Source organism: Elgaria multicarinata, chromosome 2, assembly GCF_023053635.1.
Source record: "Elgaria multicarinata webbii isolate HBS135686 ecotype San Diego chromosome 2, rElgMul1.1.pri, whole genome shotgun sequence".
NCBI classification, from domain to species: Eukaryota; Metazoa; Chordata; class Lepidosauria; order Squamata; family Anguidae; genus Elgaria; species Elgaria multicarinata.
Window position 1 is genome coordinate 105,448,220 of NC_086172.1, and position 16,246 is coordinate 105,464,465.

The following is a 16,246-nucleotide window of genomic DNA, read 5'->3' on the forward strand; positions in this document are numbered from 1 at the left end:
TGATGCTAGCCTGCTCAGTTCATTAATAGTACGATTGCTACAGATCGTCTGAGAGCCTTGAGCAAAAGTTTCCTACAGCATCTGCACTCACCACATTAATCTCCTGTCTTTGCAAATGCAGGCAGAATGGCAGGAACTCGGTCACAGTGTCAGAAGTTCAGTGGGCTATTACAGTATTGTACGGAAATGCATGTTTGTGTTCTCAGTTGAAACACCTCTGCACATCTCAACAAATGGATGCTCCCCTATGAGCAATGAGGGCCTTCCTGCACCCACTGCTCATTTACGACAACTCCAAGGTTGAATGTGATAGAGCACACAGCTGACTTGGACTGTCTACGTCAGGAGTGCACAACCCACATGCCGTAGGCTGCCTTTGGCTGCCCCCAGTGCAGCCTGCAAAGCTCATGGGACCCCATCCACTTTCCCCAGCAGCCCAGCCGATCAGCTGAACTGCACTTTGTATGCAAAAATGAATGCATTTTGTATGCATTTCTCCTAATGCATGTACTTTTATGTGCCATTTAAACTCATGTATGCATTTTGTTTTATCAGAGATCTGCATCACAAAATTAAAAATGCAAATCAATTACAATGTTGGTTTTATGAGAGCAATGTTAAGTACCATTTGCAGATGAGTTGGGTTTTGTGCTTTTGCCAGACATGCAAATCAAAACGTGTAGAATAGTAACGTACTAAACAAATTAAAACAGAATAAAAACAAACTATATTTGAATTCCCACTGGAGTTTACACAATAAGGGTAAGTAGAAATGTAAATAAATAATGAACAAATAAAGACGTACCAGATCAGATAGAATAGTTTCCAGTTTTATTCATGTGCCTTACCAGCGATCTGTACTTCATGTCACTTTATTTAAAATTACAGAAATATTCCCCCTACCGGCCACCCACTCCCCACTTACCCCAGGTGGAAATTGCAGAACAGGGTAATCGGTGTGAAAACTTAGCTTCTCAGTTGTGTAAGCCACATTGTTCGCATCTGCTTTATCTTGTACTTGCCAAGTTGGCCTTTATAATTAGCAAGAAATAAAAAGAAGAGAGAGGGAGGGAGAAAATGATGTTAGCCTATAAAACTCTGGACATAAGAGAACTTTTTTAGGAAAAAAGTTGATCGTATAATTAATACCCATGTGAGTCTCCAAGACCTCCCACCATTCTAAAGTTATTGTTTTAGAACCACTGGAACATGGAATGAATTGGGCTAATAACGCCTTTGATAAGGTCCTTGGATTCAAACATTCATTGATGAACGAAGGGGAAGGGCCATAGCTCAGTAGCAGAGGACGTCCTTTGCATTCAGAAGGTCTCAAGATCAATCCCTGACATCTAAGGTGAGGCTGGGAAAGGATTCCTTTCTGAAACCCAAGAGAAGCCTACCCCAAGAGTTTAAATTGATTTTTGAATGTAATGGCTACGTTTCTAATAATAATAATAATAATAATAATAATAATAATAATAATAATAATTTATTTCTTAGCAGCCTCTCCGATTGGATCGAGGCAGGGAACATTTTAAAACTTTAAACATTTGATTAACAGAGGTACATTTTCTAGTCATCAAAATGCTTTTAAATTATTAATCTGATTAATAATAATAATAATAATAATAATAATAACGATAATAATAATATTTGTTACCCACCTCTCCCTCCAGATTGAGGTGGGGTACAACATAAATGCAAATGCCATAAAATACATATAATTAAAACATTAAAAACTAATACATTATTAAAAGCAGCATATTGCATCTTAAAATTCAACTGGGTAGGCCTGCTGGATTAAACTTTGCAGCCCTAATGAGTATAATTACTAATTTTGGGGTCCCTAGTCCTTACTTTTTCAGTTAAATTGTAGTTTTCATATTGCTTAAGACATCTAAAAGCCTCTTTACAACATTTCAGGATAAAACAAATGTCACCCTTCCTTCGCCTTCCTAATAAGAACTGGCTGCACAACTTATACTGCCCATTTCATTCTGTATTTTTCAATGAACTAACATGAACACGAGTGCAATGCTGACAACAGAAACAAATTATGCACTGCAAAATGGTTGTTATACAAGGGCATATAAAAGGAAATATATTGCAATGCAAAGTTCACTACAAGTGACAAAAGAGAGGTTAAGGCTGAAAACTTAATGTTCCGGTTTAAATAAAGTTTATAAAATGGAATCCAAGTAACAACAAAAGCATTACAAGATAACATCAGACATTGGTTTGGGAAGGGCCCTTTCAATATATGCATGTAATTGTATACTCGTCATGAAAATGATTTAAACAGAAAGATATGAACATATTCTTGGTAGATCAAATATGCAAGATATTTCCCAATGAAAACACAATGCTAACATTATGTTTGACATAATACCTCAATTAATTATGAATCACTCATCAAGCTAGTGATGAGTGATTCATAATTTTGTATCCAAAGTTTTGAATTAGGCCTAAGATTTGCGAATGTAGGAACATTGCTCCTACAGCAGGATTTGAAATTCTGGAACGATGTGAATGATATTTACAAGAGTATCTCAATGTCATTGGGAATTCCAAGAGATGATATGGTACATTATGTACTTAAGAGAATGTGAGCTCAGTTCTGAAATATGACAACCTCAACCACATTTCCACAGCGTTCAATTTGAATTATGTCATCGAGGCTTGATGGTACACTTGGCCCCTTTAATTAAAAAAAGGCTCCAAAGCAATTTACTGGTTCCCAAGCAATTTCATCCTTGCTTCTGAGAAATTATCTTTAAATAGGAAGATAGAATTTATACTTCGTAGAATTATCATGTGACTGTTAAAAAGCCATTTTATTTAATTTATTTGTGTTATCGTATGATATACGGATTTATCCACTGGAACATTACCTCCATGAAAGGTGATAAAATTTAAATGCATCCCAGTGCCAGTTGGAAGATGTAACTAAGGCTATAACTAAGAAGCAAGGAACCTAAAGCAAAGATGCCTCATGGAAAGAGGGATGGAAGATGCAGTAGATAAAAAAAAGAAGGAACCACAGAGAAAGGAGAGCTGGGAAACATTTCACACAGGATTTTCAGACTAGGGGGTTAAACAATGTTGGCAAGGCCTGGGTTAAACCACAAGGTGGAATTATGCAGCACAACCGTGCCTCCGAATCTGGAAACTAAAATTCCGCAGCATTTCTAAACCTGACTGGATTCCATCCAAAACTAATGAACTTCATTCAAATCAGTATGTATAATTCTGTCACTGGAATTCAGACTGGGACACATTGCAGCCTGCTTTGAGCTAGCTTCCTTTTCTTTACATAAAGTGTTTGGAAGCTGTATGGTTATAATCAGGCCTGATCTTCAGATGAGCAAACGTGTCTCTCCTGACTGACACTCTGAATGTGTCTGCTATTGGGGCATGTATAGTTGAGCTCTTAACAACTGCTACTGATATCATGAGGCTCCACATCCATTTCCCCCCTAGCAAATGCAGCTATGTGTGTGTGCAGTAATCTTCCCAGTGTCTTATCTCCCTAGGCTACTTATCTTGCCTGCTGTAAGGGTTGTAGCTCAAGAAGTAGAACACATGCTTTGCATGTAGTAAGTCCCAGGTTCAATTCCTGGCTTCTCATGGTAAGGCTAGGAAAGAATCGGGTCTGAAAATCCTGAGAACTGCTGACAGTCAGCGTCGACAATACCAAGCTAGATGGACCAAGGGACTGACTCAGAATAAAGCAACTTCTTAAGTCCCTATGGAAGACCCCCAGGTCATCCTAAGTTATCCAGTAGTTTTGGCATTGGGCTCATAGATCTCTCTCTATCTCCATGCAAGGAGATAAATAAATGAATGAATCTGAAGATGAACAGGGTGGGCTCCCACTCACAGATCTCACAGGAGTAGTTCCAACCAGAAGGTACATGAATCCCTCAAGTATTCTTTTCCTCTTCTTCACATGGATGAATTGGCTCTCAGATGACCAGCGAGAATTCTTTTGTAAGCGTGGCCATCTATTGACTTGCTTGTAATGTAAGAATCTGAATATGACTTCATAGAATCATAGAATAGTAGAGTTGGAAGAGGCCTATAAGGCCATCGAGTCCAACCCCCCTGTTCAATGCAGGAATCCACCTTAAAGCATCCCAGACAGATGGTTGTCCAGCTGCCTCTTGAATGCCTCCAATGTGGGAGAGCCCACAACCTCCCTAGGTAACTGGTTCCATTGTCGTACTGCTCTAACAGTTAGGAAGTTTTTCCTGATGTCCAGTCGGAATCTGGCTTCCTGTAACTTGAGCCTGTTATTCTGTATCCAGCACTCTGGGATGATCGAGAAGCAATCCTGGCCCTCCTCTGTGTGACAACCTTTCAAATATTTGAAGAGTGCTATCATGTCTCCCCTCAATCTTCTCTTCTCCAGGCTAAACATGCCCAGTTGTTTCAGTCTCTCTTCATAGGGCTTTGTTTCCAGACCCCAAGTCTATGCATACTTAAGTCTATGCTCACTCAGCTATGGGGCAGTAAACAAATGTAATAAATAATAATACTAATATTTCTACTACTAATAATAAAATAATGATTTCAGAATGAAATAATATTCATGTTCACCAAAAGGTGTTTGCATTGATGAAGATTTGCTCCTTTTCTCTCGCCCTCTTTTAAGACCTCCTAATATCACTGTGTTTTTGGAAGAGGTTGGACAACTGTTATATTCAGTTGCCAATTTTGAATTTATGAGTTTCTAAGGTACAGAGTTCGCTTGTTTTTTGGATGTAAGTGCTAAACAAAGAACCATTATTACCATTTACCATTTTAGTACATTTCTTTAAAAGCTAAACAATAGCTGGATTCTTAAGGAATGGATCATAACATTCTGGCACATGTCCTGGTAAGAACTCGAACATTTTTGTTTAACTTAAGAACTCCACATTCAGTTGGTTCTTGGGCAGGGGGGAAATATACTACAGTGAGAAAGCTACATGGCTTAGAAATAATAAATGTTTAGAAAGGAAAAAGAGTGGAAACGTGAGAGTTGCCCTTTTGCACACATGGTTTCTCATTCATGTATGTTTTTGTGCTTTTTTGCCCCTGAATCTCTGATGGTTCTCAAATGTGCTACTTCCAGTATCTGAGGCAGTAAGCCTATATGCACCAGTTGCTGGGGAACATGGGTGGGAGGGTACTATTGCACCATGTCCTGCTTTGTTGGTCCTTGGTCGACAGCTGGTTGGCCACTGTGTGAACAGAGTGCTGGACTAGATGGACCCTTGGTCTGATCCAGCATAGTTTTTATGTTCTTAACCAGTAATCTTTTTAAGAAACAAAGATATTACTTTGACTACAAACAGCACCAGCACTGTGAGATTCTTTCTCTGTGCCCATTTAGGAAGATAACAGAGAAGATCATATCTTTAATTGGACAGAATTTTATTAATGAAACTGCAGGCATGGTAGTGCTTCACAAAGCCATTCTTCAAGCCAAAACAGTTTGGAAAAAAACCCAGAATATCCTATGTTCTGTTTTTGTTTGAGGAATAGCTCTGTGAACCTCTGATCTTTCACTGGTAAGAAAGATCCACTTATAGTCCATCTTTGGGCATGCCTATACATAGGATAAGTGGTGGCAGTACAACCATCAATGTTTACATAAAACTAATTATTTTGCCACTGAGGTGCTGTTCTCCCTTATACTTTTAGAAAAAGTATAATGTGATGTGTGAAGCAAGGAGGAGAAACCACATATTTCTTCATTTCCCGAGGCTATTCTGCTTTCTGCCCTTAGTGAAGACTGGCTGAGCTTGTCGGCCATGCTTGGCCATATCCTTTGCTAGACAAATGGCTTGGCTTTTTTCTATGCAGAGTCATTGTCCTATGGGAAAACTCAATTAAGAGCCAGACCGCCAGTGGATGGAGCCAGAGCCCTAACTGGGCAGAGTTTGCAGCATTGCACAGTCTGGTTGAAAGAAAGAATGGGACCCTAGTTGTCTATGTCTTTGCTCATGTGCAAAAAGAGGAGAGAATCTTGCCAGATTGCCCTGCTATTCAGGGGCTGGTGGTGGTGGTGGGGAGAAAGTTAAAGAACCAGTTTCCTGGTTTAGGAACAAGCCCCTGAGGTGCACTTCCAAACAAAACAAAGGTTGTTTGCTGGAAAGTCCAGAAACACTAATTAGGGCTCCTCTAAAGAAACCAGACCTCTCAGGGAAAGAAAGAACAGGAGTGGGGGCAAAGAACTCCCTTGGCTGCTTGAGCTGCAAGGCTCCCAACAGCTGCAAACTTCCTAGACATTTTTCTTTTAATGAGAAAAGACACTTCCCTGGTGCAAGATTAATCATAACCAGCCTCTCTGCTCCCTTCCTCTTGGCTTCCCCCAGCCAGCCGGCCAAGCCCAGGTTCACCTTGTAGCAGCTGCTTTGCCTAGGAGTTCCCCCTTCAGCCAACTCTCTCTCTCTCTCTCTCTCTCTCTCTCTCTCTCTCTCTCTCTCCCTGCCTCCCTGAAGCAGAGTGTGTTGGCGTAGGTTGTCCCTCGGCACAACCTGTCCCTCGATCAGAGAGACCAGAGCAGGCTAGATGAAATGAGGCTGTGGGCGAGATCCAGCCTGCTGGCTGAAGGCTCCCCATCCTAGGCTTAGCTAATGGCCCACGTGATGCTGTCTCAATAGCTAGGAAATAGCTGGAAGGCCCAAGAGTGGTCCGAAAGGGAGAGTACCTTTCTCCCCCTACCTCAGCTAAGGATGATGTAATCTAGGTCTGTGGCTGTGAGAAAAGGGGCAAAAGAAGCAGATGAAGACACTTTGTGTGTGTGTGTAAGTCTGAGCTAAATTTTGAGACTTGTAAGCCAAGAGCAACTGGGTGCAGAGGTGCCTCTTCCTGAAGATCTGGTGTGAGGCAGACATTCTGTGCTTTTGGATCAATAAGCTGTGTACTTCCACCTATCCCAAATGCCACAAAGCTTCACTGATCTGTTTCCCCCAGTGGAGGCTGGTGGCTCTGATGTCAGTGGGGCGGTGACTCCACTTGGGGTTTCAGTAGAACCTGCCAAAACTCTAAAGAAGCTATCCAATGTGCACCCTGGATAGCTCCTTTAGAATTTTGACTGGTTCTGAATGAAACCCGGAGCGGATTCACCACCCCACTGACATCGGAGCCACCAGCTCTGCTGCTTTCCTACAAACTCAGGTAAGCACTGTGCTTCAGCAATGTCCACATCACTCAGGGAAGTGAGGGTTGTGTAGCAATACATTTTGGTACAAATGCAAAAGTCTTTTTAAAATAAACTTTCAACTTTTCCTTCTAACCTAATCCTCATTCATACCATTTGAGTTCTGCCCACAAATACACACACACTGTATACAGAAAGTTTTCACTCTTCGGGTCTTCTCCACCCCCTTGGCTACTCCTTTCCCAAACAGCGCCTGCTGAATTAATCACATATACATCCCCTATGCACTACAGCCAATTGGCAGAAATAATGTTTCCAAATTAATGCTTAGCTGTTCTTCAGGCTCCTAAGTAACATCATTGTTGAGCATGTGTTAAATCTACTATCTTGTGGAAGGTTTAGTAAGCAAAGGGATGAGTTCCTTAGTAGCCTAGCCCAGTAGGGAGTACACTACCTTGCAGTCAGTGTGTGTGTGTGTGTGTGTGTGTTGAGGGTGGGGGTTGGCAACAGGTAGGCAGTTTATACTGGTAATAGAATTTAGTGGTAAATCTTTTTCTGGACTAAACGATAACACCCCAAACTCTTTGTCCATCCAACTGTACATGACAATCTCATCTTGGTAGTGCAGTTATACACTACAAACGGTTTCCGTTTAATTGTCAGGATGAATCTATAAAGAATCAGGGGACTTGGAGTTCAGTAATGCTGCTGAGGATTCTCCTAGAGATTTCTAGTCCCCCTCACAGAATTATAGTGCTCAGGGTTTTCCATGCAGAAGGAATAACCAATGACTTTTAGTCTCTACTGTATATGTGCTCTATGGAGGAAACTATTTCTGTAGATATTACATCGGGTGAACAGTATATACATACAGATACACACAAAATTAAACTGCAGCTGTTTAAAGCATCTGCTTTTAAATACAAGTTGTCAAGGATGTATTTAGAAATAGCAAATTACAGTTCACCTGCACAAACAGCTGGCATTTTGGGTTTCTTTCTCTTCTAACTGCTAAATAAAGGTTGTGTTGAGGGCTTCAAAATCTCTGCTTTGGCTAGTGGGGGTTGCTGGCTAGTCTGGCTCTATTGAGAATGGTAGCTCTCATTTGCTGAGTCTTCCCAGATTCTTAGCCAGTACCCGGTTAGCATTTCAGCTGCTGCACCAGTTCTTCACTAGTCACCATGACCGATGGTGATCATTCTGCTGATTGTATGTTAGAGCAGCCTTCCCCAACCTGGTGCCCTGAAACTCCCATCATTCCCAGCAAGCATGGCTCAAATTCAGACTGTACAACACATCTGAATCCCATGCCAATCCCTATCAGACAAATGATCACAAGCTGAAACTTTTCACATGCCATTATGCTTCAGCTCTGATCATCCTGCCCTTCTCAAATGAACCTGTTTGCTGTGTGTGTGTGGGGGGGGGGGCATTTTCTCCACTGTCTTCTCACTTAAGGGGAAAGCAGGCTACAAGAGGAATCTCTCTCTCTGATTGGGTTATTATGTCGTTTGAATGCAGGGCTTTTCCCACAGGATGGGTTAACATGTTGTCTGAATGCAGTGCTTTTTCTGCAGGATGACTTGTTAACCATGCAGTGTGGTTTATTTTTCTTGAACCAGCCACCTTGAGAATTCATGGCTTATTGTTGGGTTGTTTGGTTTGGTTAACAAGCCACATTGCTTGGTTAATGAGCAATTCTGCAGAAGCACACTGCGTTCAGACACTTCTTGCATTCATTAGCTGTATTGCCTGGGTACATATGCTTCAACCTGAGAAGTTTTAGGGTATGTGCACTTTATGCTTATTCTATTTCATTACGTTTGGAAGCCTCAATATTGGATAATTTCCCCTCCTTGATTTTTTTAAAGGTAGAGTTGTTTGATTTAGTTTGAAATTGGGCAGTGTTGAAATCTCCATTTCTACAGATTTGCTAACATAATTAATGATGCAATTATAAATTAGCAATTACATAATGGAAATGCAATAAGAGAGGGCACATCCATTGTCAATGCTTGTCTAATGTTCTGTCTTTGAGACTTTTAGTTTTTGTAGACTCCAGAAATGGCAATATCCCAAATTTTATTTTTTGTTGCCAACGACCAAATAGTTTCAGCCTAGCAAGAAGAAAGTTTTGTTTTTTTCTTTCAATCATTCTCTTATTACTAGGCTGAAGCATTCACTATCTCTCTCTTCATTAGCAAGCAACTGACTAATGAGAGAGACGGATCTCCTTTATTCATTCTCAGCCTCAGAGTTAACCAATTGGATGGACATAGTTCACTCATCCCCAGTGTCCTGTGTTTAGCCAATGCTGCGTACACAAATACAACTTCCATGTAGCCTTGCACAAAAACATTATCACAGGGAAGTATATCATTGCTGCTTCTGAGTTCTAATCTGGAAAGAATGTGAGCCTTCCAGCCAAGCTTTGGAACATCTTTCTTTCTTCCTTTCTTTCTTTCTTCTATTTATTTTAAATAGTTTCACACAAAGGAGGAGAGATATTCCCACATTGTTAACTGTCGAACAGCGGTACTCAAAAGAAAAGGAGCGTTTAGCTGGAATTGTTATTATCTGAGGCAAGAGGGGGAAAACGCATTAAGGGTCTTTGCTGGCTGGAAGCCCCTGGATGTCCAAGGGTTTTGTGGCTTTTCAGGGTAAGGTAAAATCTATAACTGACAGAAATGGCATCATTACAGATGGCAACATTTAAATGCGGGATGTCTTTACTCCCTCCTGTCCTTTACAAGTCACAGGAGATTATCAATCATCGAAATAGCAGTATATTTTGACAATAGTTGTACAAACATTCGTGTTGCAACAAGGCAAGGGTGGTGTTGGGAGTTATGCAAGGTCCACTGAAAGCAGGAGAGAGAGACGGCCAGAGGAGCAGAACGGGCTACCTTGGGCTTCATGCCAAGCACTTGTTGGCCAGAAGAAGGTAACAGCAGGAATGGCTACTTGAGACCTCACAAAGACTTGTTGATTGGCAAGAGGGAGCCATAGCAACTGGACAGGCTGGGTTGAGACTACTGGTGATCCACTAGCCTGTATTATGAATGTTCAAATGATACAATTTTCATGCCCACCATTTTCCAATGTGAAAAAGCCCCCACCTCAGGGTGAGAATCTGGAGTGCTTCTCTATGACTAAAATGGTGACTAGTGATAACTTATGTGCATGTTTCATGGCTATTTTCAGTACAAATGTAAACTAGTTCCAAGCTTGTTCAACTGAAATAGCTTCCAGCTACAGAATCTTCGGACAGTATCCAATGAGGCTGCTGTGCAAGTGGTCCTCTGCTGCCGAATCCATTGCGCAAGTGGGACTCACCACTTGTGCAACAGAGATTTAACTCTTTCTATAGGAAGCCTGAAAACAAGTGGAAATTGTTATTTTCTGGGTCAGCAGAGCTCTCTTATGCACGCTCCGCTGACCTGACCTGCTCCAAAAACGAGCATTTCCGCTCATTTCTGGTTGCTCTTGGAAGTGCTAAATCTCCATTGTGCAAACAGTGGGTCTTGCTTGCTGAAAAGAATAGGCAAGCTGCAATGGTGCAATGGAATGGGTTGGGGGCACAGCGCTTGGTTGGATACTGCCCCTGGGAAGTGTAGCTCTTTGAAGTGACAAGGAACTTTTCACACAAAAATGTCAGCAGTTCCACAAGACTTCAATTCCTGTTTCTTTGGGACAGTTGTGATATAACTAAAACGGTTTGTAACCAGTTCCAAACTAAACCTGCAGTGTGGACGTGCAGGCCACCCTTGTTTATAGGAAACAAGGCACTTCGTTGTTTGCTCTTGCTTCTTAATCTTCTCTAGCTGCATTACTACCAGTAATATGAAGAACATTTTGAATCAATATTAGTAAATGTCTCCTGCACAATAAATAAAGGAATTCTGAGATGTCAAGCAGTGAAGTGGGTCACATAGCTGATAAGAGCGAGCATACATAAAAGCTTTACATTACCCATAAAACGTGAGACGAAGGAATCCAATACGTTGCCCAAGTTTAAGCAGTTCTCCCTGTCTACTAGCAGCTCCTGTTAGCAGCACAATTCCCAATTTTTTAAGGGTGACCAGCCACTTGTATGCACCTTCATCACTGAGCAACACCTCTTCAAAGGCCATAGTTGGGAGCTGAAGATCAGAACCCCAGTACTGACGTTCTGTAAGTCACATTAAAAAAGAAGAAGAAAGAAACAGATACATAAGTATTAATGACCATGATCCAATTAATTCAGTACTAAGAATTGGAATCAATGAATACATTGAATATTTCCAAATGAGTTTCTTCCTTGTAAATGTTGGCTTATTCTTATCCTGATTGCTGCTAGGCCAAATGGAGACTAGTGGGATTAGTGTGGGTGGCACAGTCCAAAAGAACAACTTGGCACAAAATGCCATATGCTACCTTTCTCCTTGTGGTGCCTTCCCACAGCCAACTCTTCTGGTGCTTAGACACACACACACACACACACACACACTTATTCAAGACAGCCCGTAGTATGAAATTGGGTGCAAAATATACTTGTTAAATCAAAAAATTGGTACAATGGTTGGATAGATTATCTAATTCACTAGCAGACTCTGTCTTCTAATGAACACTAAAGACATTTTGATAAGATACTGAGCTATGTATTTCATGATCTGAGTATGATGCAGTAGAGAAATAGAGGGAATATTTTTTGTAAGTGCAGTCCACAGGCTCTATTGCCTATTAAAGCATTTTATGCCTGCATGTTCTGGCCTTATTTATTTTACATTTATGTTTTTGCCAACCTGCTATATCTTATTGTTTTTGTCTTGTCTTTCTGTCCCTCCCCCGCCTCCTCCCAACCTAATTTGTAGTAATTTTTTTAAAAATTAAAATTGTAATTTAAATGCCATCCTCTTCTATGGGCAAACAACTGTTGAGGCTTTTCAGGCCTACTATGCCTTTACTTCAAAGCTTCATGCTTGAGGCTTTTGTCCTTTCTATTGTTTCTTAATGAGCTGCAGCAGGATTCCTGATGAATAGCCTCTTAACTACACTGTGAAAAGGCTTAATTGAATTTTAATGTGAGTTGTTTTAATAAGAGGAGAGGCTTTAATTACTGATTTTCATCTGATTCATATTATAAAAAGTAGAAAGACCCAGTGTGGTGTAGTGGCTAAAGTGTTGGACTGGGAGATGGGAGATCCAGGTTCTAGTCCTCACTTGGCCATGGAAACCCACTGGGTGACTTTGGGCCAGTCACAGACTCTCAGTCCAACCTACCTCACAGGGTTGTTGTGAGGATAAAATGGAGAAGAGGAGGATTATGTACGCCACCTTGGGTTCCTTGGAGGAAAAAAGGCGGGATATAAATGTAATAAATGAAGAAAATAAAGAAAAAGGAAAGCTTCCACTGTGGCAAAATGAACTGACATTAGGGGGTAATTTAGAAAGACTATTAAAGAAGCAATTATTAGCCTACTTACTAGCAGTCTTGCAGCAGCCATAAAAAGTGCAAAAGCTACTAGCAGGAAACATTTAATTAACACTGCAAGGGCACTTGCTGAGTGGAACTGATGAATAGACATAGAAAGATCTTGGCCATTGCTGGGTAAAATAGCTCTATGTTAAGTGCTGTGATGAAGCAACTGATTGCAGAAAAGCAGTACCTAGCAGTGACAAATGGCCCTAATGTGGGAGAAACCTATTCCCCATTAAATGTGATCCCAAAATACTGCTTTTAAAAAAAGCTGCTCCACTATTTTCCAACTACTTAGAAAAGTTGCAACGGTTTGCTATCAGGATATACAAAGCTGAACAACTAAAATCCAAAAAAGAAGCATTATTGCAGCATTATGTCAGTGTCCCAAAAATCAATGGAGCGGATATGTTTCTTGCATCTGCCAACGGGAAAACTTTTCTCATTTTTAATGTATAGGGAGAGTAAGTTTCAAAATAACACTTTGGAGGCTTCCTAGGGAAGAACTTTGCTCTTTTATAGTGTGTACATTATCCTGTCTATTGTGTAAACAGATGCAAGCTTTTAAACAAAATCTAACAGGCCATTTGCATCTTGTGTTACAAAACTGCTGAACTAAAGCTTGATTCAGCTTATTATTATTGTAGCTATAGTAGATACCCTAATTTACACACAGAGTAGTCCAATTCAATTCTGTTCCTACATGAAGTTTGCAAATAAATAAATAAAATCAGAGCCCTATAGGTGGGTAAAAGATGATGAGAGTACATTCTTAAAAATAAAAGGTGTCATTAAGAATACTCTGGTAGTGTCTGACCTTGCTGTCATGTCTGGGAAGTGTGGACACTTCAGGATTAGGCCATTTTTGCTGCCATGGCTCTAAATTGGTCAATTCAATGGTGCCCTCATGGGTCAGTCAGCTGGGGGGAGGGGTAACATGGCAATCCAGCATACATTTGCATGCTTTCTGTAGTTATAGGGAACAGGGCTGGCATCAAAATTAGGCATGGTTGGGCAGCAACCACGCCCCAGCAGGGGCCCACTGACAAGAGCCCCCAGAAGTTGCTCCTACTCTTCACCATTGCAGCCTGCTTGCTCACCTCCTTCTTACTCTGGCCAAACAATGGTGATGGTGGTGAGAAGGCAGAGCAGTAGATGCTTCTGCCTACTTGCTCACTGGCTCTCTGCTGACTGGTAGCAGTGATAAGGAAGAGGATGAGGAGCAATAACAGCTGGTGACAATGGGAGTGAGAAGATAAACTCACTGGACCCATTCAGAAGACACCTTAAACCATGGCGGTTAAGCCAGAAAGCTGGGCTCTGTTCAGAAGACACCTTAAACCACAGTGAATGGGTCTCTGGGCCTCTGTGGCAGTTCAGAGCCTTATGAAACTTTGTTCCTGGCTACTTTTTAGGTTGTGCCTACTACAACCAAACAAGATTCTTGGGTCAAGGTATCAGTTGACACCTATTAAATACATAGCATGATTCTGTAGTTATAAGAAACAGGGAGCCAGCATATCTGAAGTTTCTCTGTAACACTATCCTTTGTTTACTTTATTTTCAGTCAGTGGAGGCTGGTGGCTCGTATTTCAGAGGGGTAGTGAATTCACACTGGGTTTCAGTCAGAATTCTAAAGGAGCTAAACAAAGTGCTGAACCCTATCCTCACAACAGGTTCAGTGCCTTGGATATCTCATTTATAGATCTGACTGGTTCTGACTGAAACCCAGAATGGTTTCACAGCTGCACTGAAATAGGAGCCAGCCGGCTTCACTGTTTTCAGTGTCGTGTGTGATAATACAAAAGTTCCCCTGGAATGATAGTTTACCATCTAAAGCTCTGAAGGGAGGAAAAGATTCTTTATTTCAGCTATCTACAATAAAACAGCAGTTGCAAAAAACAAAACAAAACAAAACAGAGATGTATAGACCCAAGAGAAGCAAGCATGTTAAATTTGGGTGCTCATGCCGAGACTGTTCGCACATATGTACATAAAAGCTCAAAATGTGACCTGACTTCATTGGAATTTTTCCTCTTTCCATTTTAGGAAGCAGTATATAATAAATGCAGACTGCCAAGGGAGTTTGCTAAGTATCCTTTGGCAATCACTTGACTGCTAAACAGTAAGATTCAAACAGGGAAAAAAAACATTTCTCCTAGTGGCCTTCGAGGGAAACTAAGGCCAAGTTAGACAAGTTGGAGCAGTCATATTTGTGGTTCCCAAATATGCATTGCTAATGTAATAATAATAGCAATAACAACAACAAAACAACAACAACAACAATAATTTATTTCTTACCCACCTCTCCCTTTGGATTGAGGCGGGGAACATTAATACAACAATACAATATAAATCAAAAGCATAAAACGGATAGAGTTGCTGTATTGGGAAATTATCTACTGTGATTCAGCAAATTACTGTAGATAATTTCCCATTACAGCAACTCTGTCCGAGCCCAATGACCCTGGCAATTTGCACCCAAAGATAACATCTGATAAAAGAAAAAAAAGTGCACAAGGATATAATGACGGCTCTGAAGGCAAATCCTTTCAGTCGCCATTAACAATCTGAGAAAGACATTCTGTTGATAAGAAGTTTTTTGCAGACATCTTCCTACAAGTAAGATATGATATATATTCTTTTGATAAGATATGTTTTGAATGTATGTAATGAAATATTTACAAAGTATTTTGTCCATATATAACAAATTTAAAAAAGGTTTCAAATAATTTACATATGTACATAGGCCCCTGTGGCAATTTGTCAAGTTAATTTTATAATAAGAATATATTTTTACTATATGTTGTCCCTACCAGGTTTTACAATATGTATTTTAAATGTTTACACAGCCCCCTGAAGAAGGCCTTGAAAAGATACAGGCCGAAACACATCGGGCTCTTCAACTTACAAATAAAAATGTTCAGCATCCTGAGAATTTGTTTCTCCCTTCTTTTCACCTGATTTGGGTGCTTTTCTCCCCGTTTTTGCTTCTAAGATGTAGCAAACTATTTTGGATTATACAGAAAAAATAAGGTGTAAATATATAACAATGTTTGACACTTAGGACATAGCTACTACAAGTTGTCATATGGAACAGCTAAAGGAAGGCTCTAAGAACCATCTGCCTAAAATTGCTTGATGAACTCTTTAAAAGCTGTAGAATGCAGCTTTTGTCATCATAAAATCAATTTGCCCTGATAAAGCGTATGCCATCATCAGCTGTCACCTCAATCATGGCCTAACTTGACATTTCACCTCTTCCCACTCCCTGCACCGTCCCTTCCCCTGGAGGTGATGCTCTCAGGGGCAAGAGCCCTTTTCTCAGCAATTTGCCTAGGCCAGAGAGTGGGCAACATGCATCTTTGTGGGCTGTATGCATTTCTTGGCGTTTTTTGTGCCCCACACTCAATTTAGAGCTGACATCTGTTAGTACAGTGGCAAAAAAGCCACATTTTTCCTTGAAAAGAAGGCACATGGGGAGCAATTCTAGCAAGGGTGTGTGGAGAAATGCAGGGGGGAGGCCAGGGTGGGTGGAATTGGCCCCCAGAATTCCCCTACCCCTGGCTTAGATTCTTCCCCAAGTTCAGATCCCAATACAAAAGGAGGAGAGCATCCAGGGCAGGGCAGAAAAGAAA

At 40.8% G+C, this 16,246-nt stretch overlaps 1 protein-coding gene across 2 annotated transcripts in view; it reads right to left on the minus strand.

The window, feature by feature from the left end:
- BBOX1 (gamma-butyrobetaine hydroxylase 1) overlaps window positions 1–16,246 on the minus strand; it is a 45,467-nt gene that overhangs the window by 5,868 nt on the left and 23,353 nt on the right. For both annotated transcript variants that reach the window (XM_063118793.1, XM_063118794.1), the window contains exons 4-5: window positions 11,123–11,321; window positions 926–1,031 (exon numbers count right to left, since the gene is read on the minus strand). In XM_063118793.1, the coding sequence (XP_062974863.1) occupies window positions 926–1,031; window positions 11,123–11,321 (305 nt within the window). The remainder of the gene's footprint in view (window positions 1–925; window positions 1,032–11,122; window positions 11,322–16,246) is intronic.